Source organism: Pseudorasbora parva, chromosome 20 (genome assembly GCF_024679245.1).
Source record: "Pseudorasbora parva isolate DD20220531a chromosome 20, ASM2467924v1, whole genome shotgun sequence".
NCBI lineage: Eukaryota > Metazoa > Chordata > Actinopteri > Cypriniformes > Gobionidae > Pseudorasbora > Pseudorasbora parva.
Window position 1 is genome coordinate 21350500 of NC_090191.1, and position 27997 is coordinate 21378496.

The 27997-nt window shown below is 37.6% G+C and overlaps 1 protein-coding gene and 1 long non-coding RNA gene across 2 annotated transcripts; one reads left to right on the plus strand and one right to left on the minus strand.

Moving 5' to 3' along the window:
- Positions 1-27024, plus strand: tmcc3 (transmembrane and coiled-coil domain family 3). The gene is made up of 4 exons (XM_067428140.1): positions 1-244; positions 20297-21246; positions 22045-22180; positions 25355-27024. Exons 1-4 carry the CDS (start codon positions 143-145, stop codon positions 25655-25657), a joined length of 1491 nt encoding a protein of 496 aa, XP_067284241.1. The 5' UTR covers positions 1-142; the 3' UTR covers positions 25658-27024.
- Positions 26322-27849, minus strand: LOC137049589 (uncharacterized). Its single transcript, XR_010899650.1, has 2 exons — positions 27489-27849; positions 26322-27316 (listed from the first exon to the last, which is right to left on the minus strand). It is a non-coding gene; the product is annotated as an uncharacterized lncRNA (long non-coding RNA).
- Positions 27850-27997: the final 148 nt, after the last annotated feature.

Consider the following 27997-nt stretch of genomic DNA (forward strand, 5'->3'; position numbering starts at 1 on the left):
AAATGTGCACAAGGGTCGAGGGATTGAGTGAGTGAATGTGTGTGCCGCGGAGATTACAAAGAGGAATCCACGGACCGAGAGCGCGCGGCGGCGCCCCGCACCCCGTGACACAATGTAGCAAATTAGACCGCCGTAATCGCACATGAGAGTCCAGTTTGACCGGACCGAAGTGAGCCGAACTATGCCCAGCGCCGAGAGAACTTTACCTGAACTCGAGAGGAACTCTTTCTTACACTGCGACATGGTTAGTTACGCTTGAGTGTTTTTAATCCAGCCATGCAGCATGTTATCTAACGCGCAGACTGTGCATATGTGTGGATATAATTTGATCAGATGTGTTTCTGCTGTTTCTGCTGTACGATCTAAGATGTTGTTTTTCCTGTTTACCCGTAATATCCGTGTCGTTTTACTATAGTAACACTGCAGTAACCAATAATGTTTTCATGTGAACAATGGTTTTGCTTCACGTACCGCGGTTTTACTATCTTTACCAATGGTGTTGGTATCATGGTTTTTATTGTATCTATTATTTCTATGGTTTTACAAAAAGGTTACTGTAGTAAAACGACGTTAGTGTCTTTTGTTAATACTTGTCGTCTAAAATGTCAAACTTGTATAGTGTTGTGTGTATGTACAGCAAGTGTCTGTTAAACCTTTACAATGGCAACAACATATAGCCTACCTCAGAAAACGAATTTATTTCTATTTATTTGCTAAAACATTGGGACTTGATGAGTTTATACATAATTGTTTTCAAAATAGTGGTTTAATTCATATGTTATTTATTTGTGCGATACAAACGATAATATTTACTTTTTAAACTGACATCTCACATCATGTTTCTTTTAGATAAACGCTGTTCTTCTGAACTTTCTATTCAGAAAAGAGTCAAGAAAAATGTATCACGGTGTCCACAACTATATTAAGCAGCAGCACAGCTGTTTTCAGCATTGTTTATAATAATAAAATAAAACAAAATCAAATTCAAATCAGCACATTGGAAGACTGAAGTAATGAATGCCTTCACATGAATGAATTACATTTTATAATATTAAAACAGAAATTTTAAATTGTAATATTTCACAATGTTATATTTTACTGTATTTTTCATTGAGTAAAATTGAGCACAAGAGACTTAATTTAAAGAAATCTTACTGAGCCCAAACTTTTGAACAGCGAATGTCTGAGACATTTCAGTTATTTGCATGATCTATGCATGTTGCTCAAGCATTGCCCATAAAAAAAAAATCCAAAAGGATAACCTAAGGAATTTCTATCATAAATATGAACCAGTATGAAAAGGGTCAGATGGGATTCTGCTATTTGAATCGTTCAGTTTTTGTGACTTGGTCTGATATAAACACCAGAAAAATAAGCTGAGTAATAAAGAACTTAAGCAATATTTACACTGCTATTGTAACTGTGCACACAAACTGTCACTCCAATGAGCGTGTAAGATTCAAAGAGCATTGGGTCATTAGAGTTGTCACAATATATCACAATACAAGAATGGAACAATATGGATTGTGGATAGTGACGATATGTATTGTGAATAGTCACTATGTCAGGAAAAAAATCAGGTTTACAGACTTTTAGTGTCAGTACTATATTAAACTACTATAATGTTGAATGTATAATATTGCAATGGGGGAAAATGTGTGGGTCCTGACGCCAAATGTCTCATGTTACCAGTAAAAAGTGGCCTACATCATTTAAAAAATATATATCCAGTCAGTGACAAGTGCAACCATATTCGTCTTCAATAAATCTGTATTTTCAGCTTCAGTATCATGAATATTTTTTATTGTGGTGTCACCGTTGCATTGTTACCAGCATCAAGTCCAAGTAGGCCATTCATTTCCACCCCTAATGTAATACCAATGGTTTAATCAACAGTACATTTTGTTTGTTAACCGTTTACTACATGTCGTGTAGTACCGCAATAATCGTGGGTTCAGTAACGTGATATGTATTGAATCGTGACATGAGGGTATTGTTGTTACACCCCTAATAGTGATACTTAACCTGTTAGACCGGTTACACTGGTGTCTCCTCATAATGGAACGAGTTAATTGTGATACTTCACCATCCTAATTCATGGAAATCAAAATCCCAAGTATCTCTTGCGCACACGCCTAAACCACATTGTAATGCGTTCGAAAACTGGGGTGATGGTGGCGTGTTGGAGCATGTGCTTAGGTCTTGAGTTGGGCTGTTGTAAGCAGAACAAGTGCTTCTGTGTTCAGCGCGTACGTGCGCGCGTGTGCAGACCCCCTGACCCCTGGCACTAAGACAATGTGCTTGCCAGACTGAAGCTGCGCCCATTGTGTTTTTTTTTTAATGCGACTAGTCCCTGCTTAGAAAAAGAACATGTCGGTTTGTCATTATAAAACTCAAGAGTGGTTGTTCACTTCTAAGTGAAGAAAATGAGTGCATTAGCAACACTGCGTCAGTCCATTTGTTTAAATGAGGCTCTTGGAGGAACCATTTACGTTTAAGTGTGATTTTTAGTGAATGGAAAAGTTGCTGATAGGTTTAATTGATTGTTTTGAATGTGTATGGCAGTGCGTTATTAAGCCCGGCGTTAATGGCGAGAGAACTTAATGCATTCGATTTGCCTTTCGTAATTGAATTGCTTCACGTGTTTGATGTATAATAAACGCGTTGCGTTAGTGAAACTTTATGGATCCCCCATTGGGTGAAGCGGTGAAGTATTGATTAAATGACAGATCAAATGGGACATGCATTGAGTTCATATGACAAATACAGGCAACGCTCCAGGGAGGCTAAACATTGTTTTGCCAGCCATTAAAATTCTGTGTATATTAACATGCATTTACATTGTTTGCAAACAAACTTTTTTCTTTGACATATGGTTGTAAATTCAGCTAGTCAAATTTTTTTAAAATAGAATGATCTAGCTGACTGATAGATTAAGTTTTGTATATATATATAGTATAATTTAGTGCTGTCAAACGATTAATCACAATTAATTGCATCCAAAATAAGTTTGTTTTGTTTACACGTAATATATGTGTGTATACAGAGTATAATTATTATGTATATAATACACTCACGTATGTATTTAAGAACATTTGTTATATTTATTTTTATTTTTTTTCTCATAATATGTATATTTGAAAACACATACATGTATATACTTAAGAAATATTTGCATATATTATATATATTTATATAATTTATATTATATGTAAAATAACTTAAACACATGCATGTGTGTGTATTATATTCATAATAATTATACTCCGTACACACATTATTATGTAAACATAAACTATTATTTTGGATGCAATTAATCACAATTAATCCTTTGAAAGCACTAATATAATTATTAGTCAATGTACATTACAATGGAAGTCTTTGGGGCAAAAATTACACCGAAAGAAAATGTTTATCTGTTATAAAACTGCTAGCAAGTTGCTTGCTATGTGTGCAAATGGTCATGTAAAGCCACCATATATGTACATCTGCACAATGTGAAAGGTTAACAGTAAGAAAAATGCAATACAGTAATCCACAAAATAATGTAATTGTTGTTGAAATTACTCAAATGTATGTACAAATTAGACATAGCATTTGCAGTGTTTGGACCAGTGAAAATGTTGGCAGGGAAAGTATAAATTTGACTTAAATGCATCAACTGTTTTCCACTGTCAGGCCGAAAAGGTTCTTAGAATGGTAATGAACGGTCCAGTTGTGTTTCCACTTGAGCCTGGTATGGCACGGCATGATTGCAAACCGTTCTCGGAACGGAATCGTGCTGATAGAATCTGTTAAGTGATGCTGCCTCAGGATTGGTCCCTTGTCTTTTGCCTGCGGCTGTCAGTTTCTCTGTAGCTGGCTAAGCGCTCCATTTGAGTGACGGAAATATATAATGCGGTCGTTATTTACGCCTTATGTCATCAGTAAACGGTTGTTACCAAGGCAACAACTGACGCTTTTCCAAAGAGCGGCCGTTCTCAGCTCAAATTAAACCAGAACCGTACCAGCTGACCTGAACCGGCACAGAATGGAACGGTTACGCAATGAGAGCCATTTGGCCCTACGGTGAAAAAGCGGCTAATGTAGGTTGCAAGTCCCATTGTTACCAACATAGTTCAAATGATTCAGCATTTTCTTGAAATCCTGGTTTTAAAAAACCGTCTCAAACAGCCTCACTAACGTGTAGTTGGAACTACAGCTTTCAGCCTGCGGTTTTAAAGCATAGTTTCTTGCTTTTATAACGTGGACTTCAATAGAATTAAAATTATTCTTTTAAATGTACATTTTAATTCTATACATGTGACCCTAAACCGGTTATAAGGGTAAAAAAAAATTAAAAAGTCATCAGAAACATCATCTGAAACCTGAATAAATATCTTTCCATTGATGGATGGTTTGTTAGGATAGGACAATATTTGACCAAGATAGAAATCTGGAATATGAGGGTGCAAAAAAAAAAAAATCTAAATATAGAGAAAATCACCTTTAAAGTTGCCCAAATGTCCTTAGCAATGCATACTAATAATAATTTTTTTAAAAAATATATATTTACAGAAGGAAATTTTCTAAATATCTTCATAGAACATGATTTTACCTAATATCCTAATGATTTTTGGCATTAAAAAGAAAAATAAACAATTGACCGATACAGTGTATTGTTGGGTATTGCCACAAATATAACCGTGCAACTTATGACTGGTTTTGTGGTCTAGGGTCACATATTTGAACAGTGAACCTGTAGAAATGGATAAAAAAGAAATACTGGAGTATGATATAAGATGGAACCTTTGATGAATCGATTAATGTCAGTAGTGACTAGCTTGTTAATTTCTCCAAAAAGACACAAGACATTGCAGTTAAGCCGCAAATTACACCATTGTATTGGAAACGCTAACTCACCCCAGAACGGTCAAGCAACAACATCCTTCAGTTGAGTTCGGCTAATCATGTTTTTTTCTTTTGAAGACCTCTCCGAAGAGAGATTTTGTTATATTTACCTAACTTCTGGGGACAATTATGTCCCTAAAACATATATACCATGCTCACACAAGCATTTGAGAATGCAGTTGATCCTCTAAGGACATTGTGACTTCTGTTGTTTCCAAGGTAACTCGTAAAATCTCTCCCCAACACCCTCACCAGCATGTGGATCATGTCTGGATATTGGACTGATGCAATATGTCCCACAACCCCCACCCCCCGAAAAAAGAACGCTCCCATCAATGGCTCTGTCCTCATGCCAAATGCTTGCAGTGTTGACACACTTATAGTATTAGCCTCACTCTGAGTTATTAGTGTCCCTTTGGTGACACTTTGTCCTATGTGACCATAACTTACTGCTGTACTATTGTGTGTCTGTTTGCTACAAATAAAATTGTGGAACTGGCTGTGCCCCAGAATGCTCTCTGGGAAGACAGAAGATTTGCGGATGAGGGTGGATCTGGTGTTTTTATATCTTCCCCTGTATTGGAAGAGACTTCCAGTGTGTTTACTGGAGGAAAACAAATGAAAGGAACATTCTTGGTTGGATATAATTGAAGTCCTATGCGGCATCTGTGACGTTGTTGATATCACAGAAAGCAATTTTGATGCATCATTGAGTTTGTAAAAACAAACGAAAGTGGGCCTTACAATGGAAGTCTTATGTGAATTGATTTATGAGTGTAAAATGTGTTATTAAAGTGCTTGCTAATATTGTATGCGCTAATTGTATGCGACGTATCCACCGGTAAAGTGATGCTTACATTGATTTAATTTCACCTTTTTATGACAAGGAAAAGTTTTGAACTGTAATATGGTGCAACTTCCTGAAAATTGTTATGGTGTGTATATTAATAATTCATTAAATTTGTAGAAAAAAAACATGAAACATTTATTTAAATTCTTGAAAGCTATATATACGTTGAATACAACATTACTATAAAAACTTGGCATGTGTTGGTAACTGTCTATGATAAAGAAAAGAAAAACTTGTAATTAGCACTGACTCATAAATTTTGTTTTTTTCCTGAGAAATCCTTTCGCATGTCTTGCCTCAGACTTTCTTTGTAATGCATTTTTTACTATAAATACAATGTATGGTTGATTTTAACAACTAAAGCCAGCATTTTAGTCACAGATGTATTGAGTACAGAACATTTCTTTTCTTTTTTAAAGGGTTAGTTTACCCAAAAATGAAAATGATCCCATGATATATTCACCCTCTTCAAGCCATCCTAGGTGTTTATGGCATTCTTTCAGACGAATACAATCGGAGTTATATAAAAAATGTCCTGGCCAATCCAAGCATTATAATGGCAGTGAATGGGAGGCCAAAATTTGAAGCCCAAAAAAAGTGCATTCATCCATTATAAAAGTAATCCACACAGCTCTGGGGGTTAATAATCGCCTTATGAAGTGAAGTGATACATTTGTGTAAGAAAAATATCCATATTTAATGCATCATAAAGTAAATATCTAGCTTCTTCCAGACCGCCTAACATAAAAAGCATAACTGGCGTGATGGATGACGGCTTTATTAACCTCCCGGAGCCGTGTGGATTACTTTTAAAATGGTTTGATTCACTTTTTAGGGCTTCAAATGTTCGTTTTTTGGGTGAATTATCCCTTTAAAGGGTTAGTTCACCCAAAAATGAAAATGATTTCATTAAATACTCACCCTCATGTTGTTGGACACCCGTAACACCTTCGTTCATCTTCAGAACACAAATGAAGATATTTTTGTTGAAAGCTGCTGGCTGAGCTTCAGAAAGGCCTCCATTGGCATTCAGTACATTCCCACTGACCCACTCAAAAGACCCATAAAGGCACTAAAGACTTCATTACAAAGTCCATCTCACTACAGTGGCTGTACAATAATTTTACAAAGCAACGAGAATTAGTTTTTATGTGCAAAAAAAATCAAAATAATGACTTTATCTGCCAAGTTTCTTCCGTGTAGGTCTCTGACGTGAACCCACCTGGAACTCGCGCGATAGCGGCGCTCCTCCTCTTCCGGGTCATGTATTGAAAGGTGGAGCTGCGTCATATTCTCGCGCATTCGTCGAGTTCACGTCAATAACTTAGTGGATTAGTTATTTTGATTTTTGTGCGCACAATAACTATTTCCGTCGTATTGTAAAATTATTATACAGCAACTGTAGTGAGATGGACTTTGTAACAACGTCTTTAGTGCCTTTTATGGGTCTTGTGAGTGGGTCAGTGGGAATGTACTGAATGCCAATGGAGGCCTATCTGAAGCCTTTCTCAGCCATCAGCTTTCAACAAAAATATCATCAGTTGTGTTCTGAAGATGAATGAAGGTGTTACGGGTGTCCAATGACATGAGGGTGAGTAATTAATGAAATCATTTTCATTTTTGGGTGAACTAACCCTTTAATGTCACTTGGTTTAATAATGGCATATAGTAAAGGTTTTCAATCGGTGCAAGTTCACCTGCTTATGTGTCTTAGAAAAGAGTGTCTAGAAAAGCGCTATTTAAATGTAACAAATTATTATTATTATTATTATTATTATTATTATTATTATTATTATTATTAATAACAATAATAGATAATGGTAAATAAATTTGGCTTGCTGACCTCAAAGGAGGCTCGATCCTGAGGCTCGGCTTGAACTTAGCTAACCCCCTAACGGTATTACATAGAAATTGAAAGAATGCAATAGAGGAGGAGGTGGAGAGATGCCAGAAGAATTGTCACTAGGCAACTTAATGACTGCTTAAATATGCTTGAAATGATGACTGGCATGACTGAATGATTTGGCTTCTCCTGAACCTACGTCTGGAACTTCATTTTTTTGTTGCTTTGTAACACTGCCTCTATGAAGAGTTTCAGTTTGAGCTTACAATAGTGGAAGTCACTTTGATGTCTGTATATAGGGGCTTATATGACCAGCATGTTTTTTAAAAGGGTACATGCAGTTTCTGGCAATTTCAGGTTAGTCTTTCTTGAGTACCAGAGTAGTATTTCATCATTCATATATCTGAAGAGTCTTTAGTTTTATCATATTTATAAAAGACAGACACGCTGTACATTCTTTCCGAAAACAGTCAAACTCGATGTTTACATTTCATATGCACTTTTGCGCCGATTGCCAACAAAATAGAAAGTTGATGCAGTTTCATTCACAACCTGCTGTTTCGACTCGTGACCGGGAAGTGGGAACAAACACTTGCAGAACTCCATTGCTACTCCAGAAAAACAAACTGCATCCACGGTTTAACACTGGGTTATTTGGGAAGCTGAACAAGGTTATCTTTCCCTCACAACCAGAAACACACTTTTTAGTGACATTGTTGATTTCATGGTCTAAAAACAAAATGACAGCACTGCCGACGGCTCCCGTAACCCGAACAAAGCTCGTTGATGGGCACGCTCGTTCTCGTCTGGTTGATGTGCATGCGTTCATCTGGGAGAATTGCCCATACAAGCAATTGCTCCCTTTATGAAATCGTAGAGGGCCATGCTTGAGAGAAAAAAGAAAAAAAAAAACTTTCCAAAACCTATTTGAATCCTGAAGGAGTGTATTTGGTCATACGTCCAACTCGTTTTCTTAAAGGAACTATGTAAGAAATGTATTTCAATTCATCATAAAATGGCCCTGATATGTCACTAGACATTAAGAAACCATGTTAATTTCAAATACTTATATCTCTGACAACAGTAGTCCGACCAGGATATTGTCATATAAAAGTTGTTATTGCAGCCCTCAACTGACTGATGTTGATGTTGTGTTTTGGCCTGAAGCTCTGCCCTCCACCATCTACCAATCATAAAGTCAGTAGTGTTTCTGCATCTGGGTTGCCAGCTCTGGATGCATAAAAGAATGCATAAAATGGCATTGACACACACACACACACACACACACACACACACACACTTTAATGAAAATTGTGCATAATCAAACTAATCTACACTGAGTTTTGTGTAGAACTGCACACATACACTAACATGTTTTTGCCCCCTGGCCCTTGAGTCTCTACAGTCACATGACAGGCAGACAGAGCAAGTTTCTGCAGGCTAGACACACCCGATGTCTTCGTGCAGATATGCGTGTTAAAAGTAACAACAGTGTGATAACGGATGGCTCGTGACTTGTTTGTGCACAGTTATGTCTTGTGTCCCAAAAAGCGTTAGTATTTACAGTGTAATCAGTGAGCCCCGTGCCTAAAGGCAGCTGAAGAGATCTCTTTTATAGTTGTGAGAAACCTTGTGGGTTTCAGTGTCTGATCTTGATATGCGATATTAAGTTAACCTGTGTGTGATAGTTTACGCTACTGCATGTGGGAGGGAGTCATACTGTTAAATATGTTCCTCATTCTCTTTTTTAAATTAATTAAATGTTTTGATATGAAAGAGAAAAACTTGCTATAAGTACATGAGTCATGCCCATTGAAACTGCGGGGGCATGATTTTTGAACCAAGTGGCTTTTCAGTTCAGTTTTCAATAAAAAGGCCTATATTTTTTTGCACCCTAAGCTGACCTTTTTATTGCAATAACAGTGCTTTTCAATCCACTGTGGCAAAAATAATATCATTACATGTCAAAATTAGGTCAGTCCAATCGATTCAAACATTTATATTGCAGATATTTTACTGCAAACTGAAAATGTATTAATCTACCCACTCTCCCATTTAACAAAATATCAGTGCTGTTGTTTTGTGTATAATATATTATTTAAAATTAATTAAATTAATGATGATCACTGAAAGAAGTTTACTTTTACTTGGTATAAAAAAAAGAAAAAAAGAAATGAGCTGCTCTGTTGCAATGTTTAGATGGTTTTCAGTTCTGAAACTTGCAGACAGATTTCATGTGTGTATTTTTGGCTGTATTTTGGCTCACTTCGTGCCCCAAGAAAGATAAGACACAAAGTCAAAAAAAGTTTAAATCGCATCTGAACCGCAAGTGAAATCGCATAGTGTTTTTTTTTTTACTTAAAAGTTTAAGACTTAAACCTTATTAAAAAAAAAAAAAAAAAAAAAAACTTAATATATTGTCTATAATACAGCCTAAAATAAGTACATGACCTCCCTGACTGCAAGTTTCAGAACTGAAATCTATCTAATAATTTTATTGAAACTAAGCAGCTCATTTTGTAATAGTTTTTTTTTTCTTTTTCTTCAAACAATTCAAATACATTAAAGGTGCAGTGTGTAGTGTTTATGATGATCTATTGACAGGAATGCAATATAGTATACATAAATATGTTTTCAGTGTTGTATGAAGACCTTGCATAATAAACTGTAATGTTTTTGTTACCTTAGAATGATCCATTTCTATCTACATACAGGTCCTTCTCAAAAATTAGCATATTGTGATAAAGTTCATTATTTTCCATAATGTAATGATAAAAATTAAACTTTCATTCTAAATTATGTTCAGTTATGCACTCATTACTTGGTCGGGAATCCTTTTGCAGAAATGACTGCTTCAATGCGGCGTGGCATGGAGGCAATCAGCCTGTGGCACTGCTGAGGTGTTATGGAGGCCCAGGATGCTTCGATAGCGGCCTTAAGCTCATCCAGAGTGTTGAGTCTTGCGTCTCTCAACTTTCTCTTCACAATAGCCCACAGATTCTCTATAGGATTCAGGTCAGGAGAGTTGGCAGGCCAAATGAGCACAGTAATACCATGGTCAGTAAACCATTTACCAGTGGTTTTGGCACTGTGAGCAGAGGCCAGGTCGTGCTGAAAAACCAAAATCTTCATCTCCATAAAGCTTTTCAGCAGATGAAAGCATGAAGTGCTCCAAAATCTCCTGATAGCTAGATGCATTGACCCTGCCCTTGATAAAACACAGTGGACCAACACCAGCAGCTGACATGGCACCCCAGACCATCACTGACTGTGGGTACTTGACACCGGACTTCAGGCATTTTGGCATTTCCTTCTCCCCAGTCTTCCTCCAGACTCTGGCACCTTGATGAATGACAGGCAAAATTTGCTTTCATCCGAAAAAAGTTACTTTGGACCACTGAGCAACAGTCCAGTGCTGCTTCTCTGTAGCCCAAAGTGGCTTGACCTGGGGAATGCGGCACCTGTAGCCCATTTCCTGCACACGCCTGTGCACTGTGGCTCTGGATGTTTCTACTCCAGACTCAGTCCACTGCTTCCGCAGGTCCCCCAAGGTCTGGAATCGGTCCTTCTCCACAATCTTCCTCAGGGTCCGGTCACCCCTCTTCTCGTTGTGCAGTGTTTTTTGCCACATTTTTTTCCTTCCCACAGTCTTCCCACTGAGGTGCCTTGATACCGCACTCTGGGAACAGCCTATTCGTTCAGAAATTTCTTTCTCTGTCTTACCCTCTCGCTTGAGGGTGTCAATGATGGCCTTCTGGACAGCAGTCTGGTCGGCATTCTTACCCATGTTTGCGGTTTTGAGTAATGAACCAAGCTGAGAGCTTTTAAAAGCCTCAGGAATCTTTTGCAGGAGTTAATTAGTTGATTCAGATGATTAGGTTAATAGCTCGTTTAGAGAACCTTTTCATGATATGCTAATTTTATGCTTAATGGGAAGTAATGGGTGGCACTAGAGCGCGCTCACGCCCCTAACACAATTGTCGCCCTAGGCAACCGCCTAGCTCGTCTATAGCAAACGCCGGCCCTGCCCCTTACAGTGAAATTGGTTTTACGCCGCCATGTTTCTACAGTAGCCTAAATGGACAAACTGCTCTATAGAGTGCTAGTCACTCTCGGCTGTCTTGTCCTGCGTCAAACGCCTTCAAAAGGGAGTGGTGAGCGATTGGAGTTCACAACCTCTAAATGCTCAAATTTACACACTGCACTTTTAACCCATAAACACCCACATTTACATGTCAACAGACACTTGAAGCAGGACAGTTATTTTGCATTCTAAACACCAGAAGGTGCTATTATTCTAGTGTGCATATAAATATCAATAAGTATGTATTTAAGGAAATTTGACAAAAGTTTGCTGATTTGGGATCCTTGGGTTAAAGACGAGTGATTGATGTTTTTCATAAAATGTCAACCTGCGTATCAGCTACAGACTCGTTCTGAGTGACTTTTAGTGACTAGTTGAATATATTTATTTTTACTGTAAATGTATGACATGTTATCTGTTATTAATGTTTCTTCCTGTTACATAGAGCGAACTTCTAGAAAGCTTTGTTTTTTTGTGTGGCTTCCTCATTGCAGCATAACTGTTTCCTGTGGCACATTCCAGAGTTGGAGGACAAAGCCAAGAAACCAAGAAATGCAGTTGGTCTCATAAACAGACATTACACTGTAAACAATTATACGATCAATAAATTATCACAACATATGTTTTTAACATTGTTTTAACTCATCAAAATAAGTTAAAGGTGCACTATGTAGTATTTTTGCAGTAAAATATCCAAAAACCACTAGGCCAGTGTTATATATTTTGTCTAGTTGGGTACTTACAATATCCCAAATGTTTTCAACTATTTGTAAATTGTGAGAAAATTGCTAATTTTAACTAAGGACCGGGACGTTTCAGCATAGCGTTTGAGTGAGTCGCCTTTCAATCGCATCATTTCTGTTACCCTCGGTTTTATTCTGCAGAAGCGCTTTTCTTTTGGCAGTGTGAACATGTCACAGCAGCGCCGAGCGAACGCACAGAGGAGCGTCATAACAATTTTAAACACACTTAAATATATCTGATATGATAAAAAGGTACCTGACTGGAAAAAGCGTAAGTGCGAGCGCACGGCGACTGTGTCCTGTCCCGTCATAATAAAAGTCCTGGTACTTGCGAGCCATGTGTTTGTATAACAATCACTCTAGCGGCCGTGCTCAGCTCCACAACACTCGGTCCTGCTGTGCTTTACACTACAGTAACGTTAATAACCGCATCCATGAACATGATTTCTGCCCGAGTCCTATTTTCCATTGGCGTCATCAAAATACGCCTTTGTTTAGAATAGGCACCCTCCAGTGGACGGAAAGTTGCAAAGTGCACCTTTAAGGAATTTTCAGCTTTTTTAAAACAAGAATTATATTATTATTAATTATATTAATTATATTGTAATTTAAGTTGAAATGACTGAAAAAGTTGATTGTTCTTAATTTAATTTTTTACAGTGTAGGAACTTTTAAAGGTGTCGTGAACTGGCTTTTTTATACTGTTGTCAACTAATAAAATTACCGGTTTGGCACCAGAATCCCAAAAAATTAAACGATACCCAACCCCGAGTGAACGCGCACGCGCGCGCACACACACACACACACGTTGTTTTACGTGATGTTTTACTCACGTAAGTTTGTTGCACCATTCCTGTCAGATCCAAGATAGAAGGCTCAACATTGTGTCTACAAATCCAGCACTTGAGACTTGTTTACAAACGATTCTGCAGTGAAATGAAGCGAACACACAAACGTTCTTCCCCACGTTAGCTGGAACTTCATTAAAAATAAATGTAGTATCACACATTCCTAATATTAGGATCCGGAGGAAGCTTATGCAGCGACTGTTCTTCCATAATATGTTACTATCTTCTTCGACGCGTTTATTGCGTGATCTGATGAGTTGGTGGGCGGGGCTGCTGAATTACACGTGCTTATTATTCTGTAGAGGCGGTGTTTCGCCACTAGATGACTTCAGGAGGAAGCACGCGATCGTTTTCTGGGCCTGGTGTGTGTAAAAGCTTTTCTTTGACTAACTAGGAAGTTCTCAGCTCTGAAATTTACAGGATATTTTTATATTTCCATGAGGATATACTTATATTATATATCAAAAGCTCAAAGGAAAGTTGATTTCTCAATTCATCACCCCTTTAAAATTTCACACTTCACTTTCCTAGTACAAACAGTTATAAAAGCAGGTTTTTTCTTTGTGCATGTTTCTTGGGAAAAAGGATTTGAGTTGTTTGTATGTGTGGTTTTGCTATTGGTTTTATGACATTACCTCTAAAGCAGGGCTCTTTTGACTGGATTAGAGCTTAGCCAACACACACGCGCTAGCACAGCTGCACGGCCCTCTCTCGTCAGTCGCCTCATTCGCAATGAAGTTAAAGAGAAAATCAATCTTCTACTCAGAAGGATTTGGGAAAGAAGTCAGAAAGAGAGCGAGTGAATGCATCTTTTCAGGATTTTTGTTTGAGGGAATTATGTTTTGGACTTTGTGCTTTGCTACAATAGGAATAAAATCCCTTTCTCTGTATGTTATGTCATGTCGCACTTGTGTAATTGTACAACCAGAATTTGGGGATGAAAAATAATAATAATGGTATATGATAATAAATAGTATGAAAAAACGGTAAATGAAAGAGCATTTCTGAATTTACAGTATTATTAAAAAACTTCCAAGACACTGAATGACATTTAAAAGACCCAAAACGAGAGAGGAGTTGTAAATGACAGTTATGTGGCACAACTTGCACTGTTGGTCACATGACACTGGCAACCTGACGAATGTAGTATGTCCGTTACATTTCATACCACACATTCATTCCATAAAGAATTTTTTTGAACAGTCACAAAGTAAGTGATTATTCAAAAATTATCTTAAAGTATGTTGAGGATACATTACAACTTACTGCAACATATGTTGTGCAATCGCTCAATCAGTGTTTCAATCGCGGAAAGACAATAAAACAGCTTGTAAACAATGTCACGTAACATCACATTTACCTCAGAAGTCATTCAGTGTCCACAGCTGTTAGTTCACTATAGAAATGAACTCTTTTGCTAAATATATGCACTATTTTAGCCTGTATATTCTACTAAATGTGTTAGTGATGTCTAGATTATTTAATGTATGTTTGAATAAATCTGTCATGATTAAAATACAGACATGGTGTATAACTGATTATATTTTAGCATCAAACTGGAAAAACGTACATTTATAATTAGATTTAGAAGTTAATGCAAAAGCTGCCATATGTAAAGTTAACATATTTGCATACAATGTGTTATTTGAGTGTTGAGTATTATATCTAAAAATAAATAGCAACTGAATTTAGGCTAATAGTTTGGGCTCTGTTGTTAACCTTTAATATTATAGTAATGTGCAAGTAAGGACTCCCCTTTATAGTTTATCACGTTATCTTTAGTTAATTTTAGTTATGATTACATTTATTTAAGGACAGCCACAATTAATTAACTTAACCACTGTTTAATAAAAATAAATAAGGAATTTTGTAAAACTGCTGTACCGAACCAGTACTGAACTGTGACTTAACTGAGGTACGTACCGAACCATCAGTTTTGTGTCCAGTTATACCCCTAGTGAACAAACAAACAACAATTTGAGACGTGTGTAAAGTATTGAATCCACAGATTACTGCAGATCTTAGTGACTGTAACCTAATAGACCAAAAAAACACAAGATATTTTTTTGTTGTGATATCCTAATTATAAATAAAACATCACAACAAATGTTTCCCAAATTTCTGGAAATTGGGACCACAATCAGTCATTTTGATCGCAAAAAAATACTTATTCTTGTGGGACAGTTATTAAAATAGTATCTGATTCATTGATTGATTGTCTACATGAAATGTCATATAGATTTAATTATTATTTATTTTAAAGTATATGTATTGTTTTACTGTGGTGCTTTTATTATAATTAAAACAAACCGTTTAAAAAAAAACATTAAAAATATTAGAAACCATATTTGTTTGTATAGGTTTATAGTATAGGATGCTGCAAAACCAGACTTCAGTAGGAAACCCTGTAAAGTATGCATACAGTCACACAGCACGCGTGGGCAGTTAAACCAGTCTTATCGTTTGTCTAGGGGATTGTCGGTTAGGTAGAAAAACCGGTTTCATTACGAACGAGCCCAAGCCTTTGATTATTTCACTTCAGATTAGATTTGAGTTTAGAGAACACTGGCTCTCCTATGAGGGCGGAAAACTGATCTTAGCTCAACACTCTGTTTTTAGCTGTGTGTGTTATACATCAAGTGTGTATTCAGCTGCTTTGGGATGTAGTAAAAGCATCGTGTCAGAAGAAACTGGCATCTCATCATTTTTAGTCTTTAGTCTTCTTTCATTTCCTCTTTCTCAGGCACTTCTCAGTTTAACACAAACAAAGAAATTTGCTTATCATGGTCTTATCGTTTGAGTGTGACGCAGAAAATTCCAATAGAAGTTTTGATTTCAATTTCATGTAAATGGTTTAGTTTCAAAACTATTCTTTCTGTGGACCTCAGCATTATGTAAAGCATGTGGACAAGCGTCACACACACACAAGGGTTTTTATAAGTCTTGAGTACAGAATTGTTCTCCACTCGAAGCACTCTTCACATGATAGGCCTGCTGTGAGGTCACTTTTACGAGCCACATGCTAACTAATCTTTTTATCTTAACCCTCTCTCTCTCTCTCTCTCTCTCTCTCTCTCTCTCTCTCTCTCTCTCTCTCTCTCTCTCTCAAAATAATCCAGGCTTGGATTATACAATCTCAGTCAGTACACCCATTCCTTGTTTAATTTGAAGAGGCGGTGTAAACTTCAGTCAGGCAACAATAATGTACTTTTAAAGTGAAAATTAACAGGTTTGCTTTGTAAGAGCAGATAGAGATTCTGAGAAACTAAGATGGAGTCGCTGGGTAAATCTCATGATGAGGAGCTGAGTAAGTAAGAGAAGAATGTTAGTCAAATGTAAGGTGTGTGTGTACAGGAAGGAGAAAGTAAGAAAGGTTATATGAGCAGACGTTCTGTTACACACGTTTGATCAGACTGACCTAGTTCTCCAGAGGACAGTTTGTGCCCTGAAGACACTGATACAGTCTGCTCAAAGTCAGAAGAGGTTCAGAGGTGCTTCAATAACACATATGCAAACACGATAGAGCTCTTTACATGCATTAATCATTAAACGCCATTCAACGAGAAAAGCCATGCTCATTTAACTAGTGAAAACGCAATATATTAGACAGGCAAATGCAGCTGTTTGCTATTAACAGATTCCTAACTGTCCTAGCCTTGGCGTTAAAGTATTGCGTATCATATTGTGAGATTTCTTAACCACTATAAATTGACATAAACTTTGAATGTGAAAAAAAATGAGTAATGTTTCCATAAAAAGGGTTTAACTCACACATTGAAGTTCTAGTTACCTTAGTAACATTTGTAGAATTCAAGAACCATTTTCAAAACATTACAAAGATGGTGCAGTATGTAATATTGACAACTAGTGGTTGAAATGGTTACTGTAGACCAAATTTAAAATACTGTTAGTGTTGTTTTCCCAGCAGCCTCCTCTTTAGAGTCAGACTCGACGCTCACGCTGGTTGCCAGATTGAGGACATGCAACACGTTTAAATATGCCTCTGGGTGGATACCAAGATGGATACCAAGGCTTTTAAGATCAGGTAGAATCTGGGATCTCTGACCCAGTTTGTTTGCTGGCTTCCATAGCTACAATATCCTGTGTTTTCCTCCAACTGGCAACCCAGGGGTGTCGAAATACTTTTGGCAAAATTGGGAGTGGGCTGTAGTTTTTGCTAATGCACTAATAAACCTAGGATTTTGTGAGATTATAACATTGGCCTGATCAAGTTCAAGGTCAAGTTATACTTCAGTCAACTGTACCGAAACTCAGAATTTCAGAACTATCTTTATTCTTAAGGCCTGACCCCTAAGAAATGGTGAAATGAAACTGAGTGAAATGATGTCTGATGAGATTGCGAAATTCATTTTGTCACCAACCAAAGAGCTTTTAGCCATAATGAGTTTTGAGTGTGAAAATGTGTTCAAATAAAAGCATTAAGAGTTGTCATAAGCTTGAACCCACTGGATGTATTTTATAAAATAATTTCTATGCTGAATCATGAAGTGTCCCAGTAATGCTCGAGTCTGTGTATATCGCTCCCTATGGTCTGCATTTGCTCGTCTTATCTTCCCTCTCTTCCACTGCAGTCGAGTCATAAAAGCTCATGTCCCTGATCTCTCTTGGCCTGTTACTGCTTGATGGCTAGCTGCCATGGTAACCGACAAATTTGATTTCATTGTAAATATCTGACATTTTAGACATCTGAATAAAGTTTTCTATAACCATGGATGGATAATTCACCCCTAAGAGCTGATAATAATAAGTATTCTGCTCTGAAATGAGCTTTTCTAAAACAACACTGATGGTTAGGAAATTGCAGCCTCCATCTGTCTCTTGTTAGCGTGTTAGTACGTGTTGAGATGCTGAATGTAGCTCTTAGTAAGCCTGGAGAATGGCCTGATGAAAACTAACAATCCTCACAGCCTTGTAGAAGAGAGAACTGATTCAGGGAAATTTAAAGCCAGAAATCAACCTACTGTTATCATTTATTGTTTTTCTTATGAGCTAAAGAAATTCATCTCCAACTCCGCTTACAAATTTAATTCATGCTGTAAATAACTGAAAGCACCATTTTTGAACTGATTAGAATTGACAGGGTTATTTTTAGACCTCCTACAGAAGAGAACATTTTCAGAATTGAAAAGAACGAATAACATTTTAAATTGTAAAGCTGCCAAATAGATTTAAAAAACCTGAGTGGACTACTTTCGTGGTTCCTTTTCATTTTTTTGTGCTTTATAGTTTAAATTGGCATCAATTAATATACATTCTGCTATAGCAAATATATCCTTTTGTGTTGCTAGGATGAAAAAGAATCATATGAGTTAGTCATGAATTAATACGAGTACATCTCAAGTGATCAATAGATGGATCAAATAGATTTTTAAAGATTCATCTCCGCAAGTAGGTATTACAAAACCACTAGGTTTTGATTTTTTTTTTACTTGGTTTAACCATGGTAACTGTCTTTGTGTGCAACCGCCCAACAAATAATGTGTCTACAGATGTTTATGGGAACCCTAAATATCTCTGCTCAGGATGGCACTAAAAACTGAAGTCCAAATGTATTGATCAGAATCGGTTAAATTTCCCTTTTTACGGTGTGGTCACACAATTTTGCGAACAGGTCCAATGTCAATTCTGTAATGACATATATGAAGCACAGCTCAAACAGAGGTCACTTTTAAACTAAGCCTCTTTCTGTTGGTCAACACAGAATCTGTGTGGGGAAAACTTTCACCCTCACAAAAAATTCTAAATTGTGTGGATTCTTATTGAAATGACTGGATTTTGCTTGGGGATATTGGCCGAGCAACAGGAAATTTGAATGCAAATTTTGCTTCAATTTAAAATGGGAAGGGTTCATGCCTGAGCATTATTATTTGTGTGTGTGTGTGTGTGTGTGTGTGTGTGTGTGTGTGTGTGTGTGTGTGTGTGTGTGTGTGTGTGTGTGTGTGTGTGTGTGTGTGTGTGTACCAAAGTAAAAACTGTGTGCATGGAAAATTTCAGGTCAACTGGACCACTTGAGATGGATTGACTTGGAAATTATAATTGAAATTTAATTTTTTTGGATGAACTACCCCTTTAGTTTGCCTGAATGCATTTTATGTCCTGCAGGACTCGGGGGATGGCTTATTATTGCCAGCCTATTGCACAGGTTCATGAAGTGACCTTATGAAGAGCTTCATTCATTTCCTCATTCTGAGAGTGTTATTTTCTGGCTTAATCGGATTCTTTACACTTCATTTGGTCCAGAGCTTGTTTTTTCAGGCCAAAAATGTTGCCCTAAATCTTTACTACTATGGTAAAAAAAAAAGGAAAAAAAGAAGAACCATTTTCATCATCCATGGTGTTACATTTGAGAAATCCTGTATCGTTATGTTGCTTATTAAGCACTTTTTCTGTTTTCAGTGCTGTCATGTGACTGACTGGCTGACTGAAAAAAATAGATAATTTGCTTATCTCCTGTTCTAATAAATGAAGCGTCGGTCGCTGAGGCAGTTTCATTACCATGTTTTCTGGATTGTCTCCAACTTTGTGCCCCTATCATTTATTGGCCGTGTCTGGCTACTATGTGTCTTAAAGCTTTATCTTTTGACTGACTTCCTTCAGACATGTGGCATTTCCAATATTATATATTTCAGATAACTAAATATATAAAACTATTAAAAAGTGCTTTTCCCCCCCAGTAATTGCAACAAAGCTAAAATACCATGCATATTAAATTAAAACCTTAACTAAAATAAGGTCTTTATTTCTACTGAAATATAATTAAAACAAAAATTTAATTAAAATGAAAGCAAAAATGGAAATGTCAAAAAAATACCAAATCATGTACAATTACAATTTTTTTTAACCAAATTAAACTGAACATATAAAATACTAAAACACTCTTTTTATACAACCAATAGTGTAATATCAAATATATTGTAAATATGTTGGCCAGCACTGTACACAAGCACTTTATATAAGCTCCCATTTATCCTATCTTTTTTAAGTTATTCATTTGATTCTCTCTCTGTTTCCTTTCAGGCGGAGAGAGGTGGTGACGTGAACACCCTCAGCGTGCCGATGGTCATGCGCAGAGGTGGTTCTGAGACGTGTTTAGACCTTGATTCTGATCTGACGGTACGGGACACCCCACGATCACGCTCCGGTCTGGACACCCTGCAGCAGAAAGTGCTAAAAGTGAAAGAGCAGCTGCGAATCGAGCAAAACTTACAGGATGAAAACGTGGCGGAGTACCTCAAACTCATCAACAGCGCCGACAAGCAGCAGAGCGGCCGCATCAAACACGTGTTCGAGAAAAAGAACCAGAAAACGGCACACAATATTGTTCAGCTGCAGAAGAAGCTAGAGCAGTATCAACGCAAGATGAAGGAGTGTGACCTCTCGAATGGGACCAAGCACACGCCCACACACTCCAAAGAAAACGAGATGCCCAAAGACAACCTCAAAGAAAGCGTGGTCACAGGAAGTGGGCGCCACGTACATCTGGACAAAGTCAGAACCGTCGGCCCGGGAGTTTCGCTGTCGCCGCCGTTCTTCTTCAGCAAGCCTCGGGAGATAGCAAACCTCATCCGCAACAAGTTTGGTAGCGCGGACAACATAGCACAGCTGAAGAGCTCCATGGAGACGGGAAGCGGGCTACATGCGGAAGGGGGAGCCCGGACTTTGAGCGGCAGCGCCACACTAACCCCTAAACCCAAATACCCGAGCGACGACGAGTGCTCAACAGGGACATCGGTGTCGGTTGAGAGTAACGGTCATGTGACTGGATCGGGTGCAACAGGGCAGCACAGCGGGTCTGGGAGAGGGGGCGGCCAAGGGGAAAGCAGCAGCCGGCTGGTGGAAGCCTGGGAGGAGATCAGGGAGTTGAGGGATTCTCAGAATCTACTGGCAGAAGACATTGAGACTCTAAAGACCCAGTTTAAATGTGAATTTGAGAATATAACACAAACACTACAAGAGGAGCGCTTCAGGTTAATAGTTTTTCATAATCATATTTTTTAATGCAAACATGTTAATGTTCAACACAACTGTGGTGTGTTAATAAATGGTTTTACAGAATATAGAATTAATAGGGATACAAAATATAGGTGTACCATTTTGGTCATTGGCAGATATTAGCGTTAAATTATAGTATTACAATTAATACTAGTTTAACTTATGGGTAATGGTGAACGTTGGATATTTACTTGTGGATCAGACTGATCTCATGAAATGGCATATATATGGCATGCCAATTCGTATGCCTTTTTGGCGTGCAATCAAGACGCATAATCGCCTTTTAGCAGGGGTTTTTAACAGTGTTTCATTCTATCCCCCCACTGCCCCTACCCCTAAACCTAAACCTACCCATCACACACACACACACACACACACACACACACTGCCCCTGCCCCTAAACCTACCCATCACAAGAAAAATTCTGCATTTTTACATTTTCAAAAAATAAATAAATTAGTATGTTTATAAATCCATTTACATTGTGGACACACATAATGGTTCGTTTTGAGCATAGACATACACGCGGATGGCTCAGTGCGTACAGATAACACTCCACTTGGCTTTAGAAAGTGCCGTGTATGTTTGCGCAAAGTCATGATGTTATGTTGTGTGGATGCTCATGTATCATATTTTTACGGTTTACTTTTTTGCTCGTTTTTCTTACCTTTCTTTCATCTCAAAGCTCTTTAAAAACACTAAAGTTTAAAAGTACTGTTAAATTTAATGTTTATCAAATCTCCGTGAATATTCACGTGTTCCTTCTATATTAGGTGCGAGCGGTTGGAAGATCAACTGAACGACCTCACTGAGCTTCATCAGAATGAGACCGCAAACCTCAAACAGGAACTGGCAAGCATTGAGGAAAAAATGGCCTATCAGGCTTATGAACGAGCCAGAGATATACAGGTATATACAGACACACACACGTGCAACAACACTCCGGAAAAACTCCAGACATGAGAGGACTTGTTATCCTAAAGTTATGTACAGCGCTCAGAAGGAATACCAGCCTAGTTATTCCATGTCCTGGCCAGCCGCAACGTGATAAAGCAATGAAATGATCTTTTCCATGTTTATTTGAGCTTTAGTCCTAACCAGCCACAACGAAAACAACCCAGAGTAAAATCATACCCCACATAACTCTATTGTAGACAACATAAATGTAGTGTTTTTCAAAAACAGAACAGGTCAAACGTTAACCCCAAATGCTTGTGCATTGTCATTGGAACATGGCCATGATGTGTCTTCCTACATGGTTGTTTAAAGGGACAGTATGTAAGAAATGTATTTCAATGAATCATAAAATGGTCCTGATATGTCACTAGACATTAAGAAATCATGTTAATTTCAAATACTTATATCACTGACAACAGTAGTCCGACCAGGATATTATCATTTAAAAGTTGTTATTGCAGCCCTCAACTGATGTTGATGTTGTCATGTTGTGTTTTGGCCTGAAGCTCCACCCTCCACCTATCTACCAATCATAAAGTCAGTAGTGTTTCTGCATCTGGGTTGCCAGCTCTTCTCTAGTAACCACAGCTGCAGCTCATAGGCCGTAAAAAAATATCAAAGCGGCGACTTCATCCGTTTCCGTTGAACAGAGTTGAAGCTTTCAGACGGCATGCACGGCGCTGACATCTTGGGACCGAGTCTGCGCACTAATGATTTCCGCATTTGCCTATTTAAATCCAAACAGTGACTTTATTTTTGGCCAGGCAGTGTGTGTATATAGTCAGAGAGATAAAAAAATTCCAAACCACACAACTTTGTGATTTTGTTCACATGCAATACTCTTTAGTAAAGCACACCAGGTTAGGATGCTGGTGATCGCAAGTGTGATTTATTGAGTTTAAGTTTAGTTAACAAGAAGTTAATCTTGAGGATTTACCTTTTAAACTATGTAGATTTTTTCCCCCACAAAAAATGTTCCAAAAGAAGCCAGAGCATCAAGCTTTGCAAAACAGAATTTAAAGACCCCCTGTGGTGAAATATTTTTTTTAATATTGTTTATGTCTATGTGGTGTTTTTTATATGTTTTAAGACAAACCATGTGCAACCACATATCTTTAGCATATCATCATTACTATGTTGTGAAGCAGGGGATTCTCAAGAGAAGCCTGGCTATTCCGCTATATTTTTTGGTTGATAAGAAAAATCGGGTACGTTTAGCAAGATAGAGGGTGAATTATGATGTTATGATGAACTATATGACTTTCTCTACTGACGTTCTAAGTTAAGTTGTTCAAAGCGTTTATAAGGATGTTGAATTTTATAAGGCAGCTGTCTGAAGCCGAAAGTTAACTTCCCCCCCCCCCCCCCCTTTTTTATGTACACAAGGGTATGCTCCTTGCAAAATATACTTCTTTTAACTCATACACAGGCATTCGAAGCATGCAGTTTTGAGCAATCTCTCGCCATGAGTTACAACCCATGTAAATACTGTACAAAGAACGTGCAGATATAAAAAGTCGGTGTGCATTCAGTACGCTTGTACTCTTCTGATGAGGAAATTCTTGTTACGTGCATTGTGCGCTGACCCTCGCCTTGCGTACACGTAAAAAATGCAGGGGGAGCCGAAGCTCATTATAATATGCAAAGCTTATCCAATCATAGCAGTGGGCGTTTACTTTCAAGTCTTCAGTGCGGCACGACCGTTCCAGGAGAGATCCTCAAAACCAGTGTAGAAAATACTTATTCATTATGATGTTTTTAAATGTAAAAACCACACAAATGTTATAAGTTGACCTCAGACAACAGTATAAAAAACCTGTTCATGACACTTTTAACTCGAGATGGCGAATGTGACATGGTTTGCGTAACATTAGCAAAAAAAAAATTTAGCTGTTTGATGACATAGTCAAGCAAAAGACGAATCATATATTACCATTACATGTCCGACGTTGTAGAGAGTGATCATTAAACACATACCATTCTGGTGCATTGATTTGTAGATGAGCCTGTCCACTTCTTCTGAATCAGTTTCTGCTTCAAACATATATGGCTAAATTAAATCAGTATTTCCACTTGCCATTGCGCAACGTTTACTACAGTAAAGTTAGCGAGTGGATCAGGTACTCTGAGCTCATGCCATTGAGTGGAGGTCGAGGCAATCTGCATATTCATGTGTCCGCATATACTAAATGAAGCAAGGGTGTATAGCTACATTCAAGCTATTTTAAGTTTTTTTGTTTGTTTGTTTGTTTTAGAGGAAAAACATTTAAATGTAATTTTGGTGGTGAAAGAGTTTTAAGGAATAAGATGATTGACCACAAGGGGAATTTAAAGGGGGGGTTGATTATGATTTCACTTTTAGTGTGTAATGTTGCTGTTTGACCATAAATAATATCTGCAAAGTTACGACGCTTAAAGTTCAAAGCAAAGGGAAATATTTTCTTTTAAAGAAATGGCTTTGTAAGGACTATAGCAAACTGGCTGGTAGGGACTACACAAGCTTCCTCTCAGGTTAGTGACATTACTAACCCTGAAATTTACATAAACCCCGCCCCCGGGAACACACAACAAAGGGGGTGAGATTATCGTGACAGAATATGCTAATCAGCTACATTCAATCAATCAACTAACCATTCAGGAACATCCTTTTGCATTCTACATGTTGTCACTTCTTGAGTCTCTCCATCATTGTCCGACTCCGGTTTGAACATAAAAGGCTGAAACCGTTTCATTGCCTGTCTGCACGAAGGTTATCAGTCCTGTTAACTGGAGTTCTTGAAGCTCCGCCCCGTGAGCAGCCGTTCATTTGCATTTAAAGGGGCACAAAAACGGCACGTTTTTTGCTCGCCCTCTTAAACGTACAATTTTAACATGTTGTAAAAAATGTGGGATAAAAGTGGGGTATTTTGAGCTAAAACGTCATACACACTATGGGGACATCAGAGATTTATTTCACGTCTTGTAAAAAGAGGCAATCAACCACCATTTTAAGTGCAAAAGCAATTTTCTCCCCCTGCGAAAAGCGCGTTACAATCACTCGTTTCCCAGCTGTTGTTCTATTAAATCGCAGCCATTTTGGGACGCTGCTTGACAATTGTTTTCATCTCCGTCTTTCTCTCTTTGCAGGATGCTTTAGAAGTTTGTCAGACGCGAGTGAGCAAGTTGGAGCTACAGCAACAGCAGCAGCAGGTCTTGCAGCTGGAAGGCGCCGACGCCAAAGTGCTGCTGGGAAAATGCATTAACATCATGCTGGCCATCGTCACTGTGATCTTGGTGTGCGTCTCCACGGCCGCTAAGTTTTCCGCTCCACTAATGCGAAGTCGTCTGCATGTGTTCGGGACTTTCGTATGCGTTTGTCTACTGGTGTGCGGCTGGAGCAACTGGGAGCATCTGCAGTGCGCAATAGAACGAATGCTACTGCCTAGATGAGGGACGTAAAACTTTGACGTTCTGGTCAGATAAAGTACTCCTCCAGGGATCTTCCCTTCACAATGTGACTCCTAAGACAATGGCTTTAACACACACTTTGTCCATTTTGCGTTTGTGTGTATGTGAACGAGATAGTGTTCCTGATGTACTGTAGCAGAAACGGGTCCATCTCTGTGACTGTTTTGTGTTATTTTGAATAACGTTTCCATTCGTCAGCTGTGTCTTAAAAGTAAAGGTTCATCAACTTATTACACCTTTTATGTGCTTTCTTAGGTGGCAGTTGCATGTTTGTGCTCACAAAAACAAATCTAAGTCATTTCAATCAATCAAGAAGATAATTTGTATAGCATAAAGAAAATGAAGACTATTTAAGGACCATATTCTTTAAAAAAATTCTACTGTTATGATACGTTTTTATGGGTGTTTTACTTTGAGTAATTCTCATTCTTCATTCTCAGTAGGTTCTTATTACTGTGATGAAGGTGATTCTGCAAACAGTAATTTTAATATATAACAATGTTTTTGCATTTTAATAACAATGAGTTTTTATTGCAGTAATGAGATTTCTGCGGAAATGTGATTTATAAATAATGTTAGAATGCAGAAGATGTAATTTTCTTAAAGGGCTTGATTTTCTTTATGCAAAAATGTGTGCGTATTATAATTTTCTTTTTTTTAATTAAGGGTGAAATACAAACCAGATGTGTTTTTGACATGCTTTGAGTTTCATTCGTTTACCAAGATTTGTTTTCTAGCATTGTTTGTTATAATGAAATGGCCTGAAGTTCTTTTCACCGGCACTTTAAACATGGCGCCTAAGTTTGAAAATATTTTTGTTGTTGTCATTATTATTATTATTATTAATATTTTTTAGTTGTGCTCTGTACTGACCACAAAATATGTAAACAAACACTTCCATTTTGTTTGCTAATAGAAATGCCTTCTGGGTTAGAGTCAGAAACTAGAACAAGAAAAGGAAACGAATGTCTCCGTCAAGTTTATGTAACACATTCTGAACTGTTCTTTGTGGAAGTTAAGAATTATTTTTTATATATTTTGAATTAGCTTTGTTTACTTTAATGATTCCCACAACGGAAACTGATTTAAACATTATTACCACTGTTTCTTTTGAGTGTGTGTGCCTGCCTGTGGTTTTGACTGAAGATTGTATAAACCACAAACTCTGAATTTACCCATGAACCTGAACTAAGATGTGGTGTAACATTAGTTTTTAGAGGCCTTTAATCTTTAAGCATGGGGATAGTGATTTTATTTGTTTTATACATGCTTCAGTGTCCATCAGGTAGGAAACTGGTCTGGTTTTAAATATTGTCAAAACCTAAAAATAAATAGCATCATGTTCTCTATTTTTTGTGTTCCTAATTCAACCACCTGATGTATCGCTCATTGGAAGTTGGAACCATTTATTGTGAACTTAGAAACTATTTCTTAAATAGCTGTTATAGCCGTTTTGTTCTTTGTTTAAAAAATACGCATCCCTACCTGTATTGTTTGACATTAGTTTCCTGAAAGACGATCCTTTGCAAGACCTCGAGGCTTGAATGTCTTTCATTATGTTCAAAGGTCACTGCGACGCTTCAGCAATATTCAGATGGTTGTCGCCCTCTTGTGGTTGAAGGAAACGGAGCATGATGAACTCTAGTGTGAACAAATTTAAATTAAGATATCGTCAGACTTGTTATTAATCAAATAATAAACTTTGGGGCATGGCATTCCACTCCATAATACTTCTGAGTTTCGGCTAAAAATACAGACCGATAAGACTTGTATGTCAGACCTGAACTTAACACCCAAATAGTAGCCAACTTACTTGAATTAACTGATGTAACGTTAGGCCTATCGTTTTCCATGCTGTAAAAATTTACAAACAAACAAAAAAGCTAGTTAAGCTAGTAGCATCGTTATTTAGTCAATAATTAGCTTCCCCGAAACTGGTCTTCTCGATATTTGAGGGTTTTGGTTGTCATTGCGTTGCCATTTAGGCTTTTTTCTGTCTCCAATGTTACTTTCAGCAACATATGAAGGACTCTTAACCTGTCTACGACATAATTGAAACCGATTGCCACCGTTGCTACTGATGGAACAGCAACGACAGCCGTTCGACCGTTAAATTGCGCATGCTCGACTTTAACTGCCACTTCGTGACGTTATTATACTCAATCTACTAACCCGGGTCTTTTTTTTTTTTTGTTTGTTTTTTTTACTAACCCGGGTCTACTACAGGAGAAAAAGCTGATTTGACGTAGTCGTTAATACGTGACAGATTAGATGAATAAATGTTATATTTTATAGTTAAGTGGCATTTGAATTGTTTCTGTA